Here is a 16,592-nt window from a genome sequence, read left to right on the forward strand (position 1 = left end):
CCAAACAAAATCTTAATCTAAGTCAATTTTTTATTTTTCTCCAATGTCATATTCAGTACTCAAGTGGCTTTTCTTCTCAAGTTGTTTGAACTAGTATTTTCTCTCATTCTCAAATGTGAAAACCCTCCTCATTATTACTTTATCATTTTTTTTTTGGCTTTTCTTTTATTCTCTTCGTATTGCGATATCCATTTAGATTAAGATTTTGTTTGGGATTGCGAAAAGATTGCAGTACGTGCATGTAGTAAAAAAATATGATAGAAAAATATTTTGTTTGTTTCCGTACGTAATATTTGTTCTACATATCGCGATGAGTTGGTTACGATATATATATTTTCTGTGGTTCCACTGGAGAACGTAAAAGCATATTTCTATATACTTTTACCTAAATTCCACTTTAATTATCTAATAGTGTCAACGGTTCAATACCACACTAAGCCTAAGTATTACTATACTATCTAATTTGCGAGGTTGCTACGCACTTCCGTACTTTTAAGTTGATTAAGCTAAAATACATAAAATTAACTCTCCTGTCAAAACCCAATTTTTCACTTTTTCTCCATATCATTTAAAAACCTACATTTTGCTCCCTTGTAAAATGAAAAATATTTACTTCACCCCTTACCGTTAGTAATCTGTTAGGTTTCCATTTATAAAATATTATTATATATATTTTTTTATGTCAAAAATATCTTCAGTCTTTTATCCTGTGAACATGGTGAGGACAAAATGGTCATTTTGTCATCACAGTTCACACCGTACCCCCTGTGAACATTTTTCATTTTACAAGGGGGCAAAGTGTAGGTTTTTAAATGACAGGAAAGGAAAGTGAAAAATCGGATTTGGATAGAGGAATTTTCTGTAATTTAGCCTTGATTTTAATTATGGGAGCTATATGTGATACAACGATTTGTTAAAAATGATCTACTATATTGAAACTATTATAAAACCCAAATTGTATAATTTTTTGACTTTATTTGCTTAGTGAACTAATAATCTAAAAATGAATTGCTGAAAATAAAAATATCATAAAAAATAGTGATAGAAGACTTAAATTTCAGATCGAAAGAAATGATCTTGCTCGTAATGGTAAATAGAATGTTTTATTAAAATTTCACATAATTTGGATTGTTTTATACCATTAAATTTACAAACATGTCACTTTAATCATTAAAATAGTCATTTTTGAAGTCCTTTGATCACTTGACAAATAATGTCGAAAAATTATAAAATTTGGTTTCTACATATTTCTAATAGCGTAAATTACGTCTAACAGAGAAGATCATCAAATCAGATATTATATTATTGAAAATAACTTGAAAGTACGGAAGTCTCCATATTTTCAAAAGCACATAAGGTCGTACTCCTAATCTACGCGGTGTTTTACGAAACCCATATTCTACTAAATCAAGTGCTAAGTTAGTGTTGTTTATTATTTCTTTAAGGGAAATATTTTATCAAAATCACCAATCACATTGCGAGTGCTGATCAATTTTTCCTCTTTGTTTGGTGCTGATATATATATATATATATATATATATGAAAGTCAAAATGAGCATTAATCCTTATCTCCAAAGAAACTTAATTAAAATAATACATACTTTGTGTCATTTGTAATTTAGCAGCTCCAAAGGAACTTAAAACAACTGGTGGAGGGAGTTCCACAAAGTTAACCAAAGGCGCCGTGTCTTTGTTACTTAAACAAATTTTTGTCTTTCTCAAATAGCCTTTTTTACATGAGAAAAAAAATATATATAGCTAGACATAGAAGCTAGCTTCCCAGTTATAAAATTAAGTAGAAACTTTAACTTGAAATTGTTGCTTTGATTACTTGTTGGAAGATCCTCAAAAGATTTCAATTAGTTAAAGAACTTCTAATGCTTATTAAAACAACTCATTTCAAACAACACTTTTGCAAACTCCGACCGAGCAAACAATTAATACGAGACTTTTTCATAGGCTTATTATGTGGATTTGAATTAAATGGGAGAGAATTACTAACACTAGGAATCGGGCGTGACTTGAACTTACGATCCCTAGCTCTGATTCTGTGTTAAATTATATGAAACAAACGTTTTTGTCACTCGATCAGTATCTTCAGTTCTGATACCATGTTAAATTATATGAAATAATCATTATTTTTTAAAAACTTAAGATAGTAGTGAATGATATTTTTAATATTTATATTTAACATGTTTATCTCTATTGGGGATGATATATAAAAAGCATTTAAATTACAAAACAAAGAGGCTGAGCTTACTTGTTCAATAAAATGAGAAAGAAAAAAGCCAAAGTTATGGTGACATATTTTCTTTGGGTGTGGATATTCAAAAGCACATGCACGAATTTCTTGTAAGTAATATGAAACCAATTTAAATCATACAAAATGTTAGCTACCCACTGTGTCCCTAGAAGGCCAACCACTCTGTGCTGATCTCTAGGGATGCTGATGGATACGAATATTCAAAGTTTTATCCGAATCCAAAATCGAATAGGATGGGTTTATTTGATGCTAAATAGATATGATTTCAGATATAAGTATGAAAAATAAAAATCCGACGGATTTGAATTCAGTTATGAATTTTGTCCGAACCCGACCCAAATCTGAGTTGATTTTATATCGTATAATATATATGAATGTTTGATATTATATTTAAATTTTTATTTTAAAATTTTAATATAATATGTTTTGAAATGTGGTAAAAAGAAATAATTATTTTGAATTCGGATTCAGATTTTTGGTTGGCTCGATTTTCGATATGGATTTTAAAATCCGTCTGATTTGAATTTGGATTTTTAAAATCTGCATTGTATTCGACCGGTTGACATCTCTACCGATCTCCTTACAGCACTATGGGTATTCTCGTAATTTCAACCTTTCACCACCTACATATGTAAGAGTTAGCATTAAGGAGGTTCCATGCACTTTGTACTTAATTACACCATCCTAATCAAGAAGTGTTCTTGCTTAACTTATCATCAACTATGTCTGAGGAGAAAGACTATGAGAAGGAGGAGAAGCACCACAAGCACCTGGAGCTTCTCGGCGAGCTCGGCGCCGTCGCCGCGGGGGCGTTTGCATTGGTAAGTAGCCTTGTTTCTTACAATGATTTAAAAACCAGGTCGAATCGGCTGGTTCGATCGGTCCGACCGTGATCCAGTCTATAAAACGGTTCAGTTCAACCTTTCGAACTAGACAAATTAAAGAGTCGCCTTGAACCATTCGAATCGGTCCGGTTTGATATCAAACCGCCTGGATTTTATTGATCAAGTTATATTAGAATCCAACAGCTTAAAGTTAACTTAGCCATTAAAAATTTAGAGACCGTTTGGTTAGATGTAATTATAAATACAGTGTAGTTGAAAATGTAGCAATTGCAACTACATGCATCTTATTTGGTTGGATATAATAAAAAGCGCTGCAACTACAAATAGTTTGTTTGGTTGCATGCAGTTGAGAAATAATTTTTAAAATTTTATCATTTTATATATTATGATGGTGATATTGACTCCAACTTAAATTTTTTTTTTCTTTAAAAAATAATTAAGGAGGTAATCTTACCTTTTGTTTAAAGGTACTCTCTCCAGCTGTTGTAGTTGGAACTGCGGCCAATTTGGACGTAATTTCAATTGCTGCAGTTGGACCTTCTCCTGCAGTTTTTATTGCAGCAGTTGAAGCTAAATACATGAAACCAGATATAGAGTTTGCATTTGTATGCAGTTACAATCACCGTGCAATTGCAACTGCAAGCAACCAAACGACCCCTTATATCTTCTAAATTTGATTTGGACATCAATATTTTATAATTAAATATGATATTAAAATCATATATATTTATATAATAAAATTCAAAATAGTAATTAAATATTTTATGACGTCATGCTGACGTCACTGATTCAACCAATCCAGTGACTCTTGATCCAATAAAATTTTCGAGTGGCTATGTGATCCCATTTTTAAACATTGGTTTCTTAATTGAGAGTAAAAAAAAAAAAAACCTTTTAATTATTCGAAGGTTGTTAACTATGCATAGCATGAGGCTTATTACTTTGTTGGGTAACACAACAATTTTACAAAATAACATAAGAAATAAGACACTGATAGTTCCTAGTATAAGTGGCAAAATGTATGATAATTGGTAGAAGAGGTTTTAAGTTTGAAACCTAATTTTTTTTTTTTTCACATTTTCAGCTATACATTTTTCTTAAAAAATAAACGAATGAATCGGTTGAATTTTTAATAGAAAAATTTAATTCNTCTTGCTCCCTTCTGTAGACTTAGTGGGTGGACCGATGTGGTTTTGGGCGGTGCCCACTGAGGACTACTTGTTTTTACAGTAGTTCTCACGCCCAGTTGTTACTCCCGTTTTTGTAGAGCCTTCGTCTTCGGCTGCTGCTGTTACTGATCAGGATCTAAGCAAGAGCGTCGCGAGTTAGAGCCCTACCCGAGGAGCAGAGCTAGAGGCACCCCTACTGCAGGTAGATGTTTTGGTTTGGGTTCATGTACATACAGACTTTTAACTCGCCAGCGCGAGTAGTTTTGTACTCTAGGATTCAGTGTATGTATATGGAACTCGGTTTCTTTTACTTTACTAGTTCTTCTAGCAGCTCTATACTACTATTTGTAGTATTGTATGTTTTACAGGTACAGCTGTCGCTTCGTATACAGGGAAAATTCCTTTGTATACGGCGGATTTGTCGGCGTGCCCGGGGAACGTGTAATCCGGGGCATGACAGATTAAGTTGGTATCAGAGCTTAGCATTAGGTCGTTGGGACCTAGAGAACCTAAGTTTGGCAAACCTTAGTAAAGCAAGACGCGAGAGGCGTAATTTAATTGCGAAAGTCACTGATTAGTTGTTCTAACTCCTCCGTGAGTGGGGTGAGTGATTGAAGGAGTACCTGTTTTGGCCTGAGAAATTATGTTGGCTGCAGACGACATAATTTTGGAGGAAAACAGGGACCGCCTTCCAGACTTTCGTTGATTGGGTCGAGAGTGTTGTATTGTATCTGACCCCGACTTGTTCTTTGCAGCTATGTATCGTCGCCGAGGTCGACCGTCGTTGCGGGAGCGTGCCTAGTTGGCACGGAATCGTGCTAGACCTTTCGAGAGACCTGAGCAGATAGAGCAGAGTGCTCGGCAGGAGCAGAGTGACAAACCGGAGGCGAGTGCACCCCTTGTTGTGGAGCCGAGTGCGCGACCTGAGGCTAGCGCACCCCCTGATCTGAGTGCACAGTTAGCTGCCCTAACTGAGGTGACGAGGCAGCAGGGGGAGTTGTTGCAGAGGCTGTGTTAGAGGGTGGCTCAGACACCGAGTACTGCACCGAGAGTACCAGAGCAGACTGTTCCGCCACCGACTACTCCAGCGTCAGCACCAGCCATGGTAGTACTCCCACCAGTGGAGCTTCCTACAGCGCCAGTTGCGCCTGCTAGGGGGGCCAGTACAGTTGACAGAGGCCGAGCAGGAGCACTGGATGGAGAGGTTAGCTCGTTTTGAATTAACGTTTAGTTCTATTTTAAAAATTTTTTAAAAAAGAAAAACCAAACAAATTGAATATATAGCTGAGATTTGGCCAATTTGCATAAAAAATCCACTTATTTTGGGCTTTTGCAAAATCGGGCCACCTTTTTCGTTTTTGCAGATTCGGTCCGCTTTTTCAGCAAACTGACCAAAATACCCTTATTACTTTTTCTCTTTCCTCTTTCTCTCTCCTCTTCGTTCTCTCGTTCTTTTTTTTTTCCGCCGGAAAAAAAAAACGAAGGCCAGGCGGAGCAATTTTTTCTTCTCTTTTTCTTTTTCTTCTTCTTCTTCCTCCTGCTGGAGCACCTTTTTTTTTNTTTATCGGTATAAATTATCGAAAATAACAATTATCGAAAATAACTTATGAGTACCAACAACTTAATTTGTACACATAAAAATACAGTAGAATTACTGTATATTGCATGTGAAGTTAAAACTCAATGTCATGATTTCAAAAACTAATTTTAAATTTTAAAGTCAACAAGCTCAAAACTACGTGCCAACTAGTGGTGTCAACGAGCCGAACTCGAGTGAGCTGGGTTGGCTCATGTTCGGTTCGTTTAAGTATCGAGCCGAAAAATTTAGTTCGTGTTTGACTCGTTAATAAACGAGCTGAACACGAGCTAGCTCACGAGTTAGCCAACGAATAATAAATTAAATAGATTAAATTGGATATATATAAAAAGTAAATTTTTAAAATCTTATTCATTAGATTTTGATCTAATGGTTGAAACTTTATATACATGAGTCTTTTTATAATTGAGCTCCGCTTTATATTTTTTTTGGGCTAAAAATCAAATAATAAAAATATATATTATATATAATTATTTATTTATACATATAAATACATATAAATATAAATTAAATAAATTATATAAATATAAAATATATGTACTCGAGCTATTATCGAGCTGAACATGAGCGAACTGACCCAGCTCGTGTTTGGCTCGTTTATAAAATTAACGACCTGAAAATTCAGCTCATGTTTGGCTCGTTTACTAAACAAACGATCCGATCTCGAGCTCATTTTGAGCCGAACATGAGCTGGCTTACGAACAACGACCTGGATTGCCACCCCTAGCTAGTGCCAACCCCTTCAATGAGTTCTCTCTAGCTCTCTCTCTCTCCTTCTTTTTTTTCTTTTTTTTTTTTTTTCCCATGTGCATTATTGTAATAATTGAAGCAGGTTGGGATTGATTTTCCATCCTTTTTCTCAAAAAGAAAAAGAAAAAAGAAGTTAAAACACGCAATTCAAATTAATCACACTAATTTGAATACAAATGTTCAAAATTTAACCCCTACAAAATTCGCTTGCGTTGGCTCAATATCTCTTTGAATAGGATTCTTGCTCTAGATATAGAAATTGATCATTTGACAAACAATATATCTTGATGAAAAGGTCTCTTATATCCAATAAAAAGTACATCGATGGTATTAACACAAGTTGATCGTTTTCTATTAGCTACGTAATTGGACGTACTATCCTAAACGATCGATATTGTAGCTAGCTAATATATACATGCATGTATACTTAAAAGAGAACCTAGAAATTAAATAGGTTAAACATATGTAGCATATAAATTTAGGTCAAATCTAAGGTATACAATATATATGGTGGCATATGAACTCTAAGTTAAATGAGAACTAGAGAATTAGTACATATCTTTATTGTTTTGGATAACTCTAGTGTTAAGCAATTTTTAAGCCGCAGTATGAGGGGCATAAGGCAAGGACCGATCCCAAGCACGCGCACCGACATAGGCTTGAAGAGGAGATTGCTGAAACAGTTGCACTAGCCTGCGCCGGATTTGCGCTCCATGAGCACCATGAAAAGAACAAGGCAAAGAAACACCAGAATTAGGGCTACATATATGTATATATATATATATATATAGAGAGAGAGAGAGAGAGAGAGAGAGAGAGAGAGAGAGAGAGAGAGAGAGATATTTTTCTCTTCACCTTTTTCACTAACTCGTTTATGCATATGAATGAACTAAAACTTGGATATGGAGTGATAGTATATATGAGTATATAGGTGCAGTGTTTACATTTCGTGTGGTATTTAAGATACAAATGTGTGTTCTCTTGTTTGTCTTGTTGATTATGTGTAGTGTATTTGAACATGCCTTGAAGGACATTTAGTTGGTGTTTGAGTGGCAAAATTAAAGATGTGGTTGCATTTTACGCTTTCTTCTTAGTTTTATTTTTATTTTTATACAATTAGTTAACATTTTGAAAGTTTCCACTCGATCTATCTAATATTTTATGCATAATAGTTTAAACTTTAAGGAGATCTCTAACTTGCTACATAACGTTGCCACGGTAATTAGTATTACCCAAAAGATTAATCTAGTATAGAAGACGTGGCCAGAAATATATATTAACATCTTCACTCACGTGCATGATAAATATGAAAGACTCAAAATATCGATCTAGTGGAAAACAGATTCAGAGATATATGTTAACGCTTTCATTCACGTGCATGATAAATATGAAAAGCACGTGAAAACTCACTGCATGATACAAATGAAAGATCAAAAAGACCGATATAGTAGAAAACGGATCCAGAAATATATATTAACACCCGTACTTATATGCATGATAAATATGAAAAGCACGTAGAGTTAACTCACGTGCATAATATTAAAAATAGGAATTGAACCCAAAAATAATATATTAAAATCCACACTCTCACATCATGATATATATGAAAGGTGCGTGAAATTAATAGGTGGGAGTTTACCATTATATAATGCAGGGATTTAAAACTGACTTGGATACTATATTATTCAAAACATAAATATGGTAGAAAACGGGCTAATATTAATAAACAGATGCTAATCTATTCATAGACAATACTTCTATGCTAACTAATTGTCAAATTTTTGTTAATATTAATAATTTTCTATTTGTGAAAGATCACAAATGTCTAAATATTGAAGATTATGATCCAAAGAACTTAATTTGTACCATTTTAATAGTAATTCTATCAATCCTCTTCTCCATAAATGAGATAATTATTAATCCTTTTTCTACAACATCAACTATGTGTGACATTTCAACCAATCGAGATGAAAAACTGATAAAATTCTTGTTTTTTTTCTTTGTCGTAAAAACCACCCTAGTTGACTTTGCGTCAGTTCATTATTGTGTGATCGTTGACCAATTCACGGCACTATAAGAAAATAAATTATTAGCGGCAAAGATACGGTGGCGACAAAACATATGGCTGCTATATTGTGATGATAGTTTACTTACTGATAATACCATTTCGCCACCAAATGTATGATGATAAAAAATTAAAATGCCACTAATTAGTTAAGTTAAAGTGTAAACTTTAATATCGTTTTCAAATATTTTTTTTTTTGCCACACTACAAAAGAATTGAGTTTTTGCGACATATTTTTTGAACATTTTTGTATAAGTTTCTCATTTATGTATAATTTTTATTTTAAAAAATAAATCTAGTAAAGCACAAAGATAATGCCCAATTATTCAAAACAAAATTTATAATGTTCAAAAACTCCTAAATTATTAAAAAAAACTAGCAAGGCCCAAACAGAAGCCCAAATACAAAAAAAAAAAAAAACATCTGATCACTCTCCTCGCTCCCCTCCTCCTCCTTCTCCACATCCGAACGAATCTGTAACAACCCTGAAGAATAAAGGGTAGAAGTAGTAGTAGTAGCAGCAGCAGCTAGCATGGGAGAGTAGTAAAAGTAGCAGTTTTACTAGTTAAGATGGAGAATAAGGGCGGCAGCCGGTTGGAGAGGAGGAAGCGCGCCAAGCGGGACGGCGGGAAGTGAGATCGTAGAAGGGTTCAGGCGGGCGGACGAGGGAGACCCAAGGCGACTGGGGCATCCATGGCGCTCTGAGGAAGAGAAGGGAGGATTGAGGAGATGAAGTAGATCCGACCGAATCCAGGCGCTTGGGAGAAGAAGGAGGCGCAGCGGGTCGAAGCAGCAGCCTTCTGGAGCGGAGGCCAAAGGCGGACCCAAGACCCACCGGGTTGCGGATGGTGCGATGAAGGACGGAGCCGACGCCCGTTTCCTTTAACAAGAGGATCGGATGAACCCAGGGGCGGGTCGGGTGGATTTGGCGAACCCAGTACCCGCCGGTTCGCGGATAGTGCGGAGAAGAGTGGAACCGATACCCGTCTGCCCGATAACCAGCATCCTGGACCGGAAAGGCCCACCCGCGGCCCACAAGCCATCAGAATTCAACCCCGTCAGGCCTCATTCCCCATTTTGACAAATTGCAGTTTAGCCCTCATAGATTAGTTAATTTTACTTTCAGTATGAGTTAGCAACTAGTATATATACCAAACTGTTATGGGAAAACAGACATGAATGAAAATGAATTAGTCTATTTCTCCCCCAAACCCTTCTTCTTCTCTATCCCTTATCTCTATTCCAATTCTTTTCCCTAACCCTCACCTCTCAATCCTCATCCTCATCTGTCTATCTCTCTACCTCTATTTCTCTTCTCTCTATCTCAATCTCAATTTCTATCTCTATTTCCTTACCTCTCTAGCCTCGGTTACCGATTACGTTACCTCGGATCCGCGACCGGAAGCACCAAGAACCTGATCCGAGCCATAAGGGATATTACAGAATCGTCTTCTCCTTGGTCGTATCCTCTTCTCCCCTCGCTCAAACCCCCTCGCTCTCCTCCTCCTCCTTCGTCGCCGCAACCGATGAGTTAGGGTTCCGGCGGCTGGAGTTCAGCCGCGAGGATCTCGCGGGGACCGTCGCCGGAGGAGTAAGCGCCAAACGTCGAGGCGACGACGGTGGTGGGGAAGCAGGAGTCCGGCGACCTGGTTGTGCTCGCGGCGGCGTCGAAGGCGTGGAAGGGGTAGACGGAGAAGAAGGTGAGCTCGATCGATCGATTATCCCATATATTAATCTCTTGTTAGAATCTCTTGGCATATATATATGGTAAAAGTTTTCTATACGATTTGATTTTGACCCGTAGAATTTCTATTTACCCCGTAGAATCTTTTGCTTTCCACTACAAGATTTATATATCATAGTTTGTCCCGCAGAATTTCTATTTACCTACAACACAATAATCATAGCAGAGCATGCAACACAATAAGAACTTGTTGAATTTTTTAATTATATGACATTAAATATCAAGATTTGAGTTATTGGTATTAGTACCATAATAATTTTTATTTTGTTATGTAATTTTCTAGTTCATTTGATATGGGACAATTTGAGGTACATATATATACAGGGCGTGGTAAAGAAAAGGTAGAATTGAGAAAAGAACACCAATTAATTATTAAAACTTGAGGTAAGCAAAAAATTCAAAATGATTTTGACAATGAATAATAAACATCAACTTAAAGTAATAATAGTTGAGAAATTAACCCTTCTTGTGGGGAAATTAAAGCACCTTGCACTTGCTTTAGCCATCAAATGATGTTTGCAAGTCTCAATCCTCTAGAAAGAAGATATTCGTCCAATCAAATTGGAAATCTAGATGTAGGCAAATTTTTTCACCTGCTTTATAATTTTTTTTTGTTTAAAGAAGCCCGTAGGTTGTTTCTTAACCCCGAAAGATACCCTAATAAAAGCTATTTCAGATTTCAGATGAGCACTAGCGTGGATATAAATCTTACATTCTATTCATCCAACAGTTTTTTTTTCAGCAGTCTTATTAATTATGTTATTTAATACTATAATTCTTAAACAAATTTACTGGACTGAATGTAAAATTTATTCTCTACTTTTTGAGTGTACAAGTAGTACTTTTCTTTTTAGATTCAGCTGACAGTGACTATGGTCCCTAACCAACTGTATTGTGATTGAATAGCTCTCCTTATTCATGATTGAATGCAACTTAAGTTTGTTTAATTAATTGAATCTTATGACGCGTGTGAGCCAATTGATAATGCAAATCAAGACGAATAAAATTAAAGATATGCTTAATGATAATTATCGTGGAGTGGTATTATATTTTAAAAAGTGTGATGCATCAAGAAAAATTTGGATATTTAAAGAAAATGGGACAGTTATAAAGTGTCGCTGAAATTAAAAAAAAGTGTTGTTAGAATATTATTTTGCATCACTTTTATGTGCTGCTAAAAGTTTAAGTAAGTGTCAGTATATTAGTAGCACTCTTTTTAGGTTATACCGACACTTTTAAAAAGTGTCACTATATACCTAGTGACGCCACATATAGCAACATTTTTAAAAAGTGTCGGTAATTTATCCAGCAGCACTTTTTTTGACCTATACCGACATTTAAAAGTGTCGCTATATACCGTTTTTATTGTAGTGCCACTATAATATCACATATGGTGGCGACAAAAAAAACACCACAAATTAGGCAAATTGGGGTGGCAATATAAATGTTGCCATCAAATTCTATCATTCTGAGGCGATGATCGTCGCCACAAAAATTTATGTGTAAAGGGACTAAGCCTATATCTCGCCACCGATTTATTTATTGGTGGGACTTATTGCGCCAACATATGGCGATAATTTTTGTTGCCATCATAGATATTTAATGATAATATTTTATATATTCGATAGCGACTTTAGTCTCCACTATCTGATATTTATTTACACTGAAGTAATCGAGCCTTTGGATTTGACTCAAATGCTCTAAACCACTTTCAGAGCATCCAAAACAAAATAAAAGAAAGCAAAACTCTTCGCACTTAATTTTGCACAATTTGAAGCTAACATTGCCCAGAAACTTGTATATATATATGCAATATGTGAAATTAAAAGTAATTTTTTCTATAAAGAATCCAGTATATCGATCTTAATTATCGGATCTAAGTTTAGAAAGAGTTTTAAAATTTCAAATTATGTTGGTGCATCGGAATCTCAAATCAGAAGTAAAAGAAAAATTCACAACAAAATTTCGTAGACAGCTCAAGTCTAAAGGGAATTAATTAAATAAATAGCACGAGTTTTAAACATGCATGGTGCTTCAAAAAAAAAAAGCACCATGAATATATAATAACTTGCACAAATAAAACATATAAGGCATTAGAATCAATGTTAAATTATATAAAATAATCATTATTTTTCAAAATTTTAAGTTGGTAGAGAATGATGTTTTTATATTTTTATATATAACAGGATATTAAGTTAAAAAATATGAAACAGCCATTGTATTCTAAAAGCTTAAACGGATAGAGAACAACATTTTTATTCATGGTGGGAATATCTCCTTCATGACCAAAAGCCTAGCCCTATTGATTGTAGCAAGGCACAAGCACACATGCTCTTTGAGCTCTTCCACCTTCCGAATAATCCCGCATCGACTATTCTTAATCTCCTTCACAACTCCCTGAACATGGCACTTATCATCTTTCCGCTCCATGCAATCTCTTATGATCATATTATTGTGCTCGAACTCATTGTGAATCCGAGCTACAAGTCGACTCAAGGTGTCGAAGTCGCGGTGTAGAATGTAAGTCTCTTTAGCCACCACATCAAGTTGTTCCCACATTTTCCTTAAGAACTCAGTTTTGAAGTACTTTAGGTTTGAGATTTTCTTCTTTAGATGAACCGAGTTGAGCGGGAAAAAAAGGGGTGCAATAAGAAGCCCAGATAAGGAGTGCAATGCAATACCTGTACCCACCAATGCAACCAATCCACAAGCCAAAGTGAAACAAAACCCTAAAAGTTTCTTCATGCATTTTATCAACTTAATCCTTGTTGCCACTTTTTTCCTCCTTGACTTAAGTCGGCGCAATATCGAAGAGTATTGATCTTGTATTAGCTTGAAATCGGCTTGATTCGGGTTCAAGACTGGGTTCGCTAGGAGAGCAATCGAATCAAGTTCAAGTGATTTAGATTTGCTGATCCTCTCGAGCGCTTCTTCAATCGATCGGTGGTTTGAATGATACTTGTTGATGTTTCGTAAGAGTTGAGCACAAAAGTTAGATGCCTCGGCGCTTGTATCGAAGTAACTAGTTAGTAATAGCTTGAGATCTGAGATTGCACTTGGGAAGATCAAACTCTCAAGAGTAGAGGAAATGGCATCTTGTTCGGGTTCGAGAAGCGCTCCTATGATGAGATCAGGTTTCGATGATGTATGGATCGAAGGATCGGATATAAATAGATGTGTTTTTGCAAAAAATTCGGCATTGGATTGTGTCCTTAAAGTGTTAATGTACTCCTCATTGACATTAAAGCTTTTATGATCAATTGTTTGCTGCTTGTCCTGTCCTGATAAATAAGACCAAGAGATCTAGAAGTTCTTAATAAGATATATGAGTAAAGTATTTGAATTGGCTCTCAAATGCCAGTATAAGGCCTAAATAGTACTGTTTTAACTTGTTATCTTTAATAATTATGAATTTAACTCTTAATTTGAAGAATTAGCAATGATCATTCTAGTTTTAAATTTCAAAAATATTACATAACTAAGTTGTGTGAAAATGTAACTTGAGAAGACATATTTATCATAGAAATCGAGTAATCAAAAATGGGATTTTATTATCGAAATCGACTAGTAAATGAGAACAATGCAGAAAAGAGACGCGCAAATGATCTACTTGGAATTTCGTTTAGTTCGACGAATATCTGAAAACATTCATCTATTGACATGGATCTACTTAAGATTAAAATTCATAGAACCAAATATTGATTCAATTGCTAGGTTACTGACCTTTCTCTCACTTTGAAGCTGATCTCAACCTTGCCCACATCATGAAAAGATGATCACTTTACATTAATTAGACCAAGAATTCTCTTTATGCATAGTTTTTGATGAGTAACTAGTCTCCTATCTAGCTCGTAGGTCGATCTATCGACCGATTTTGATCTTTATAAGGGATCTAAAAGGCGGTTAGTGGGTTGATCGTCACGCCGCTGATTTCGCGCTTTCTTTCTCTATAATTATCCACACAAGATGAATTTAACTTCCCCTACTTGATTGAGTGCTTTAATGCAGGATTCCATGAAGCACATCTCTTTTGCATTCTTATTTCTATCTACTTTGTGTAATGTTTTATTTTCTTTATGCTTCTCTAAGTTTGTGTGTTACATATTCTTTTTGCCTTTTCCTTTGGTTAGTTGAAAAGAAAGGCAACTTTTGAGTTGTGTGTAAGTTTTTGAGCCTGAAACATGGGGTAGGCAAATAGGCATTGCTTTGCAATTATTTGCAATTATGGCCTTGTTTTCTCAAGGTGTTTGGTTCTTTTGAAAAATATTTCAGAAAATAGTTTCCTACTGAAAAAGTATTATTTTTTTTCGGTCTATATATTTGATTACTAGAAAAAAGTAGTTTAACTTTTAACCCTCTTTTAAAATTTTATGGAAAAATAGTATTTTTATTTTTTTGGAACAGCTACATATTCGAGAAAAAGAAGTGATCATCAAATGTTGTTTATTTACTTTAAGAAACTAATAAAGCTATGGGAGCTACTTCCTTTCTTTGAGTAGTTTTGCTGAAACAGTCATTCTGAGAAAGTCATGTTCATGCCTTTTTTTAGAGATTTTATGTTGGGAGTAAAAACAATCGAATAAGGTTAGATTTTTGACAAAATAGTCGCATTCATATTTTTTTCTTTTACAGATGCAAACTCGGTTACGGATATATATCAAATGCTAAATTTTCGTTATAATATTTTCTAAAAACGGATTCTGATTTAGATATTCCTCGGATTATATTCGAACATTATTCGGATAATAATATATACTAATGTGCAATGCATATATCAATATGAACTAAACTCGTGTTCCAATTTCGTATACCTATATTTTATTTAATAAAATTTAATATTTAACAAACATAAACGTACTTTTGACATGAAACTTATAATAAAATAAATGAAGAGTGCGATTAAAATCATTTTATCTCTCTACAATATATATTAATATCCCTCTTATCTCCGAAGTGTGAAAAAAGGTCGAATATAGTCAAATTTTGTTTAAAGATCGGATAGGTTGTAATCTGTTCCTAATCACCCACCAGTCCTACATGCATCTCACATCATCCACCAAATCCCTAGATTGAATTCCCTCTAGTGTCATTACAATTAGAAATTTACTAATAACACATTGTGTGAATAGACGGGGTAAATTATTGGTTTTTTAAAAGTTAGGAAATGAAAGCGAAAAAACGGATATTTATAAATTTTTTTTATAATTTAATTTATTTTACTTTTTTTGTAAAAGTAGTGCTATCAGTATATGTAGGTAAATTACACTTTTGGTCCTCGAACTATGATCGTGTGATACTTTAATTCTCGAACTTTAATTCGTTGTAATTTTTTATTCGAACTATGAGATGCATGACACTTTAATTCTCGATCTTTAATTAGTTGTATTTTTTGACTTGAACTACAAGGCATGTGAAAGTTTAGTCCTCGGACTTTTCGAATTGTTGCAATCATGTCAAACTTTAATTTATCTTATTTATTTTTTAAATTTATTTAATTTTAACTATTTAATAATATTTATATTATAAAATTTGAACGGATAGCTTATTTTTACCCACTTGATTAATATATTATTTTACATAATTTATATAATTTTTAAGATAATAAATAATAAGTCTGAATTTTATATAAAAGAGTCATAAAATCACTTAAATAGTATAAATTAAAAATTGTTAAAATTAAAATTTTTAAAAATTAAATGGTCTGATCGATGAAAATATTAATTCCCTGCACCCAGTGCACCATGTAACTCGCGCACGGCACCACNAAAAGTACCAAATTATTAATACTTATAGATTTTTAGCCATTGAATTAAAGAATGTGCGGTTAGAATAGTGTGAGACCCTAGGGTTTAGTGGGTGGTTGGTTGGATAGTATGATTTAACAGATGAAAATGATCAAAAGAATAGATATATTAGTAAATAATTTACAAGCACCAAGTAGTTGGTGTTTTTACAAACACTAAAACAAAATTGTCTTTTAGACATAATTTAATAATGTCGATTATTGAACAGCCACTATTATTTATTATTTAATTGTACTTTAGCAACAATTATTTTAAACTACGTATCTTTACCGACTAATATTTATATATTAAATATATTTACTTTGAGCACTAATTCAATCCTAACCCAAACCCTTACCCTCATCCTCACCTTAAC

The 16,592-nt window shown here is 34.3% G+C and overlaps 2 protein-coding genes across 2 annotated transcripts; one reads left to right on the top strand and one right to left on the bottom strand.

Moving 5' to 3' along the window:
• The first annotated feature begins 2,944 nt into the window (after nucleotides 1-2,944).
• LOC109705958 (abscisic stress-ripening protein 1-like) lies at nucleotides 2,945-7,610 on the top strand. Its single transcript, XM_020226771.1, has 2 exons — nucleotides 2,945-3,084; nucleotides 7,226-7,610. Exons 1-2 carry the CDS (start codon nucleotides 2,986-2,988, stop codon nucleotides 7,379-7,381), a joined length of 255 nt encoding a protein of 84 aa, XP_020082360.1. The 5' UTR covers nucleotides 2,945-2,985; the 3' UTR covers nucleotides 7,382-7,610.
• A 5,082-nt stretch (nucleotides 7,611-12,692) lies between these two features.
• Nucleotides 12,693-13,714, bottom strand: LOC109705960 (UPF0496 protein 3-like; the record flags this gene model as incomplete). The annotated part of the gene is made up of 1 exon (XM_020226773.1): nucleotides 12,693-13,714. A coding segment is annotated over one exon (1,022 nt), but the record flags the coding sequence as incomplete, so codon positions are not given.
• Nucleotides 13,715-16,592: the final 2,878 nt, after the last annotated feature.

This window comes from Ananas comosus, unplaced genomic scaffold (assembly GCF_001540865.1).
Source record: "Ananas comosus cultivar F153 unplaced genomic scaffold, ASM154086v1, whole genome shotgun sequence".
In the NCBI taxonomy this organism is placed as follows: domain Eukaryota; kingdom Viridiplantae; phylum Streptophyta; class Magnoliopsida; order Poales; family Bromeliaceae; genus Ananas; species Ananas comosus.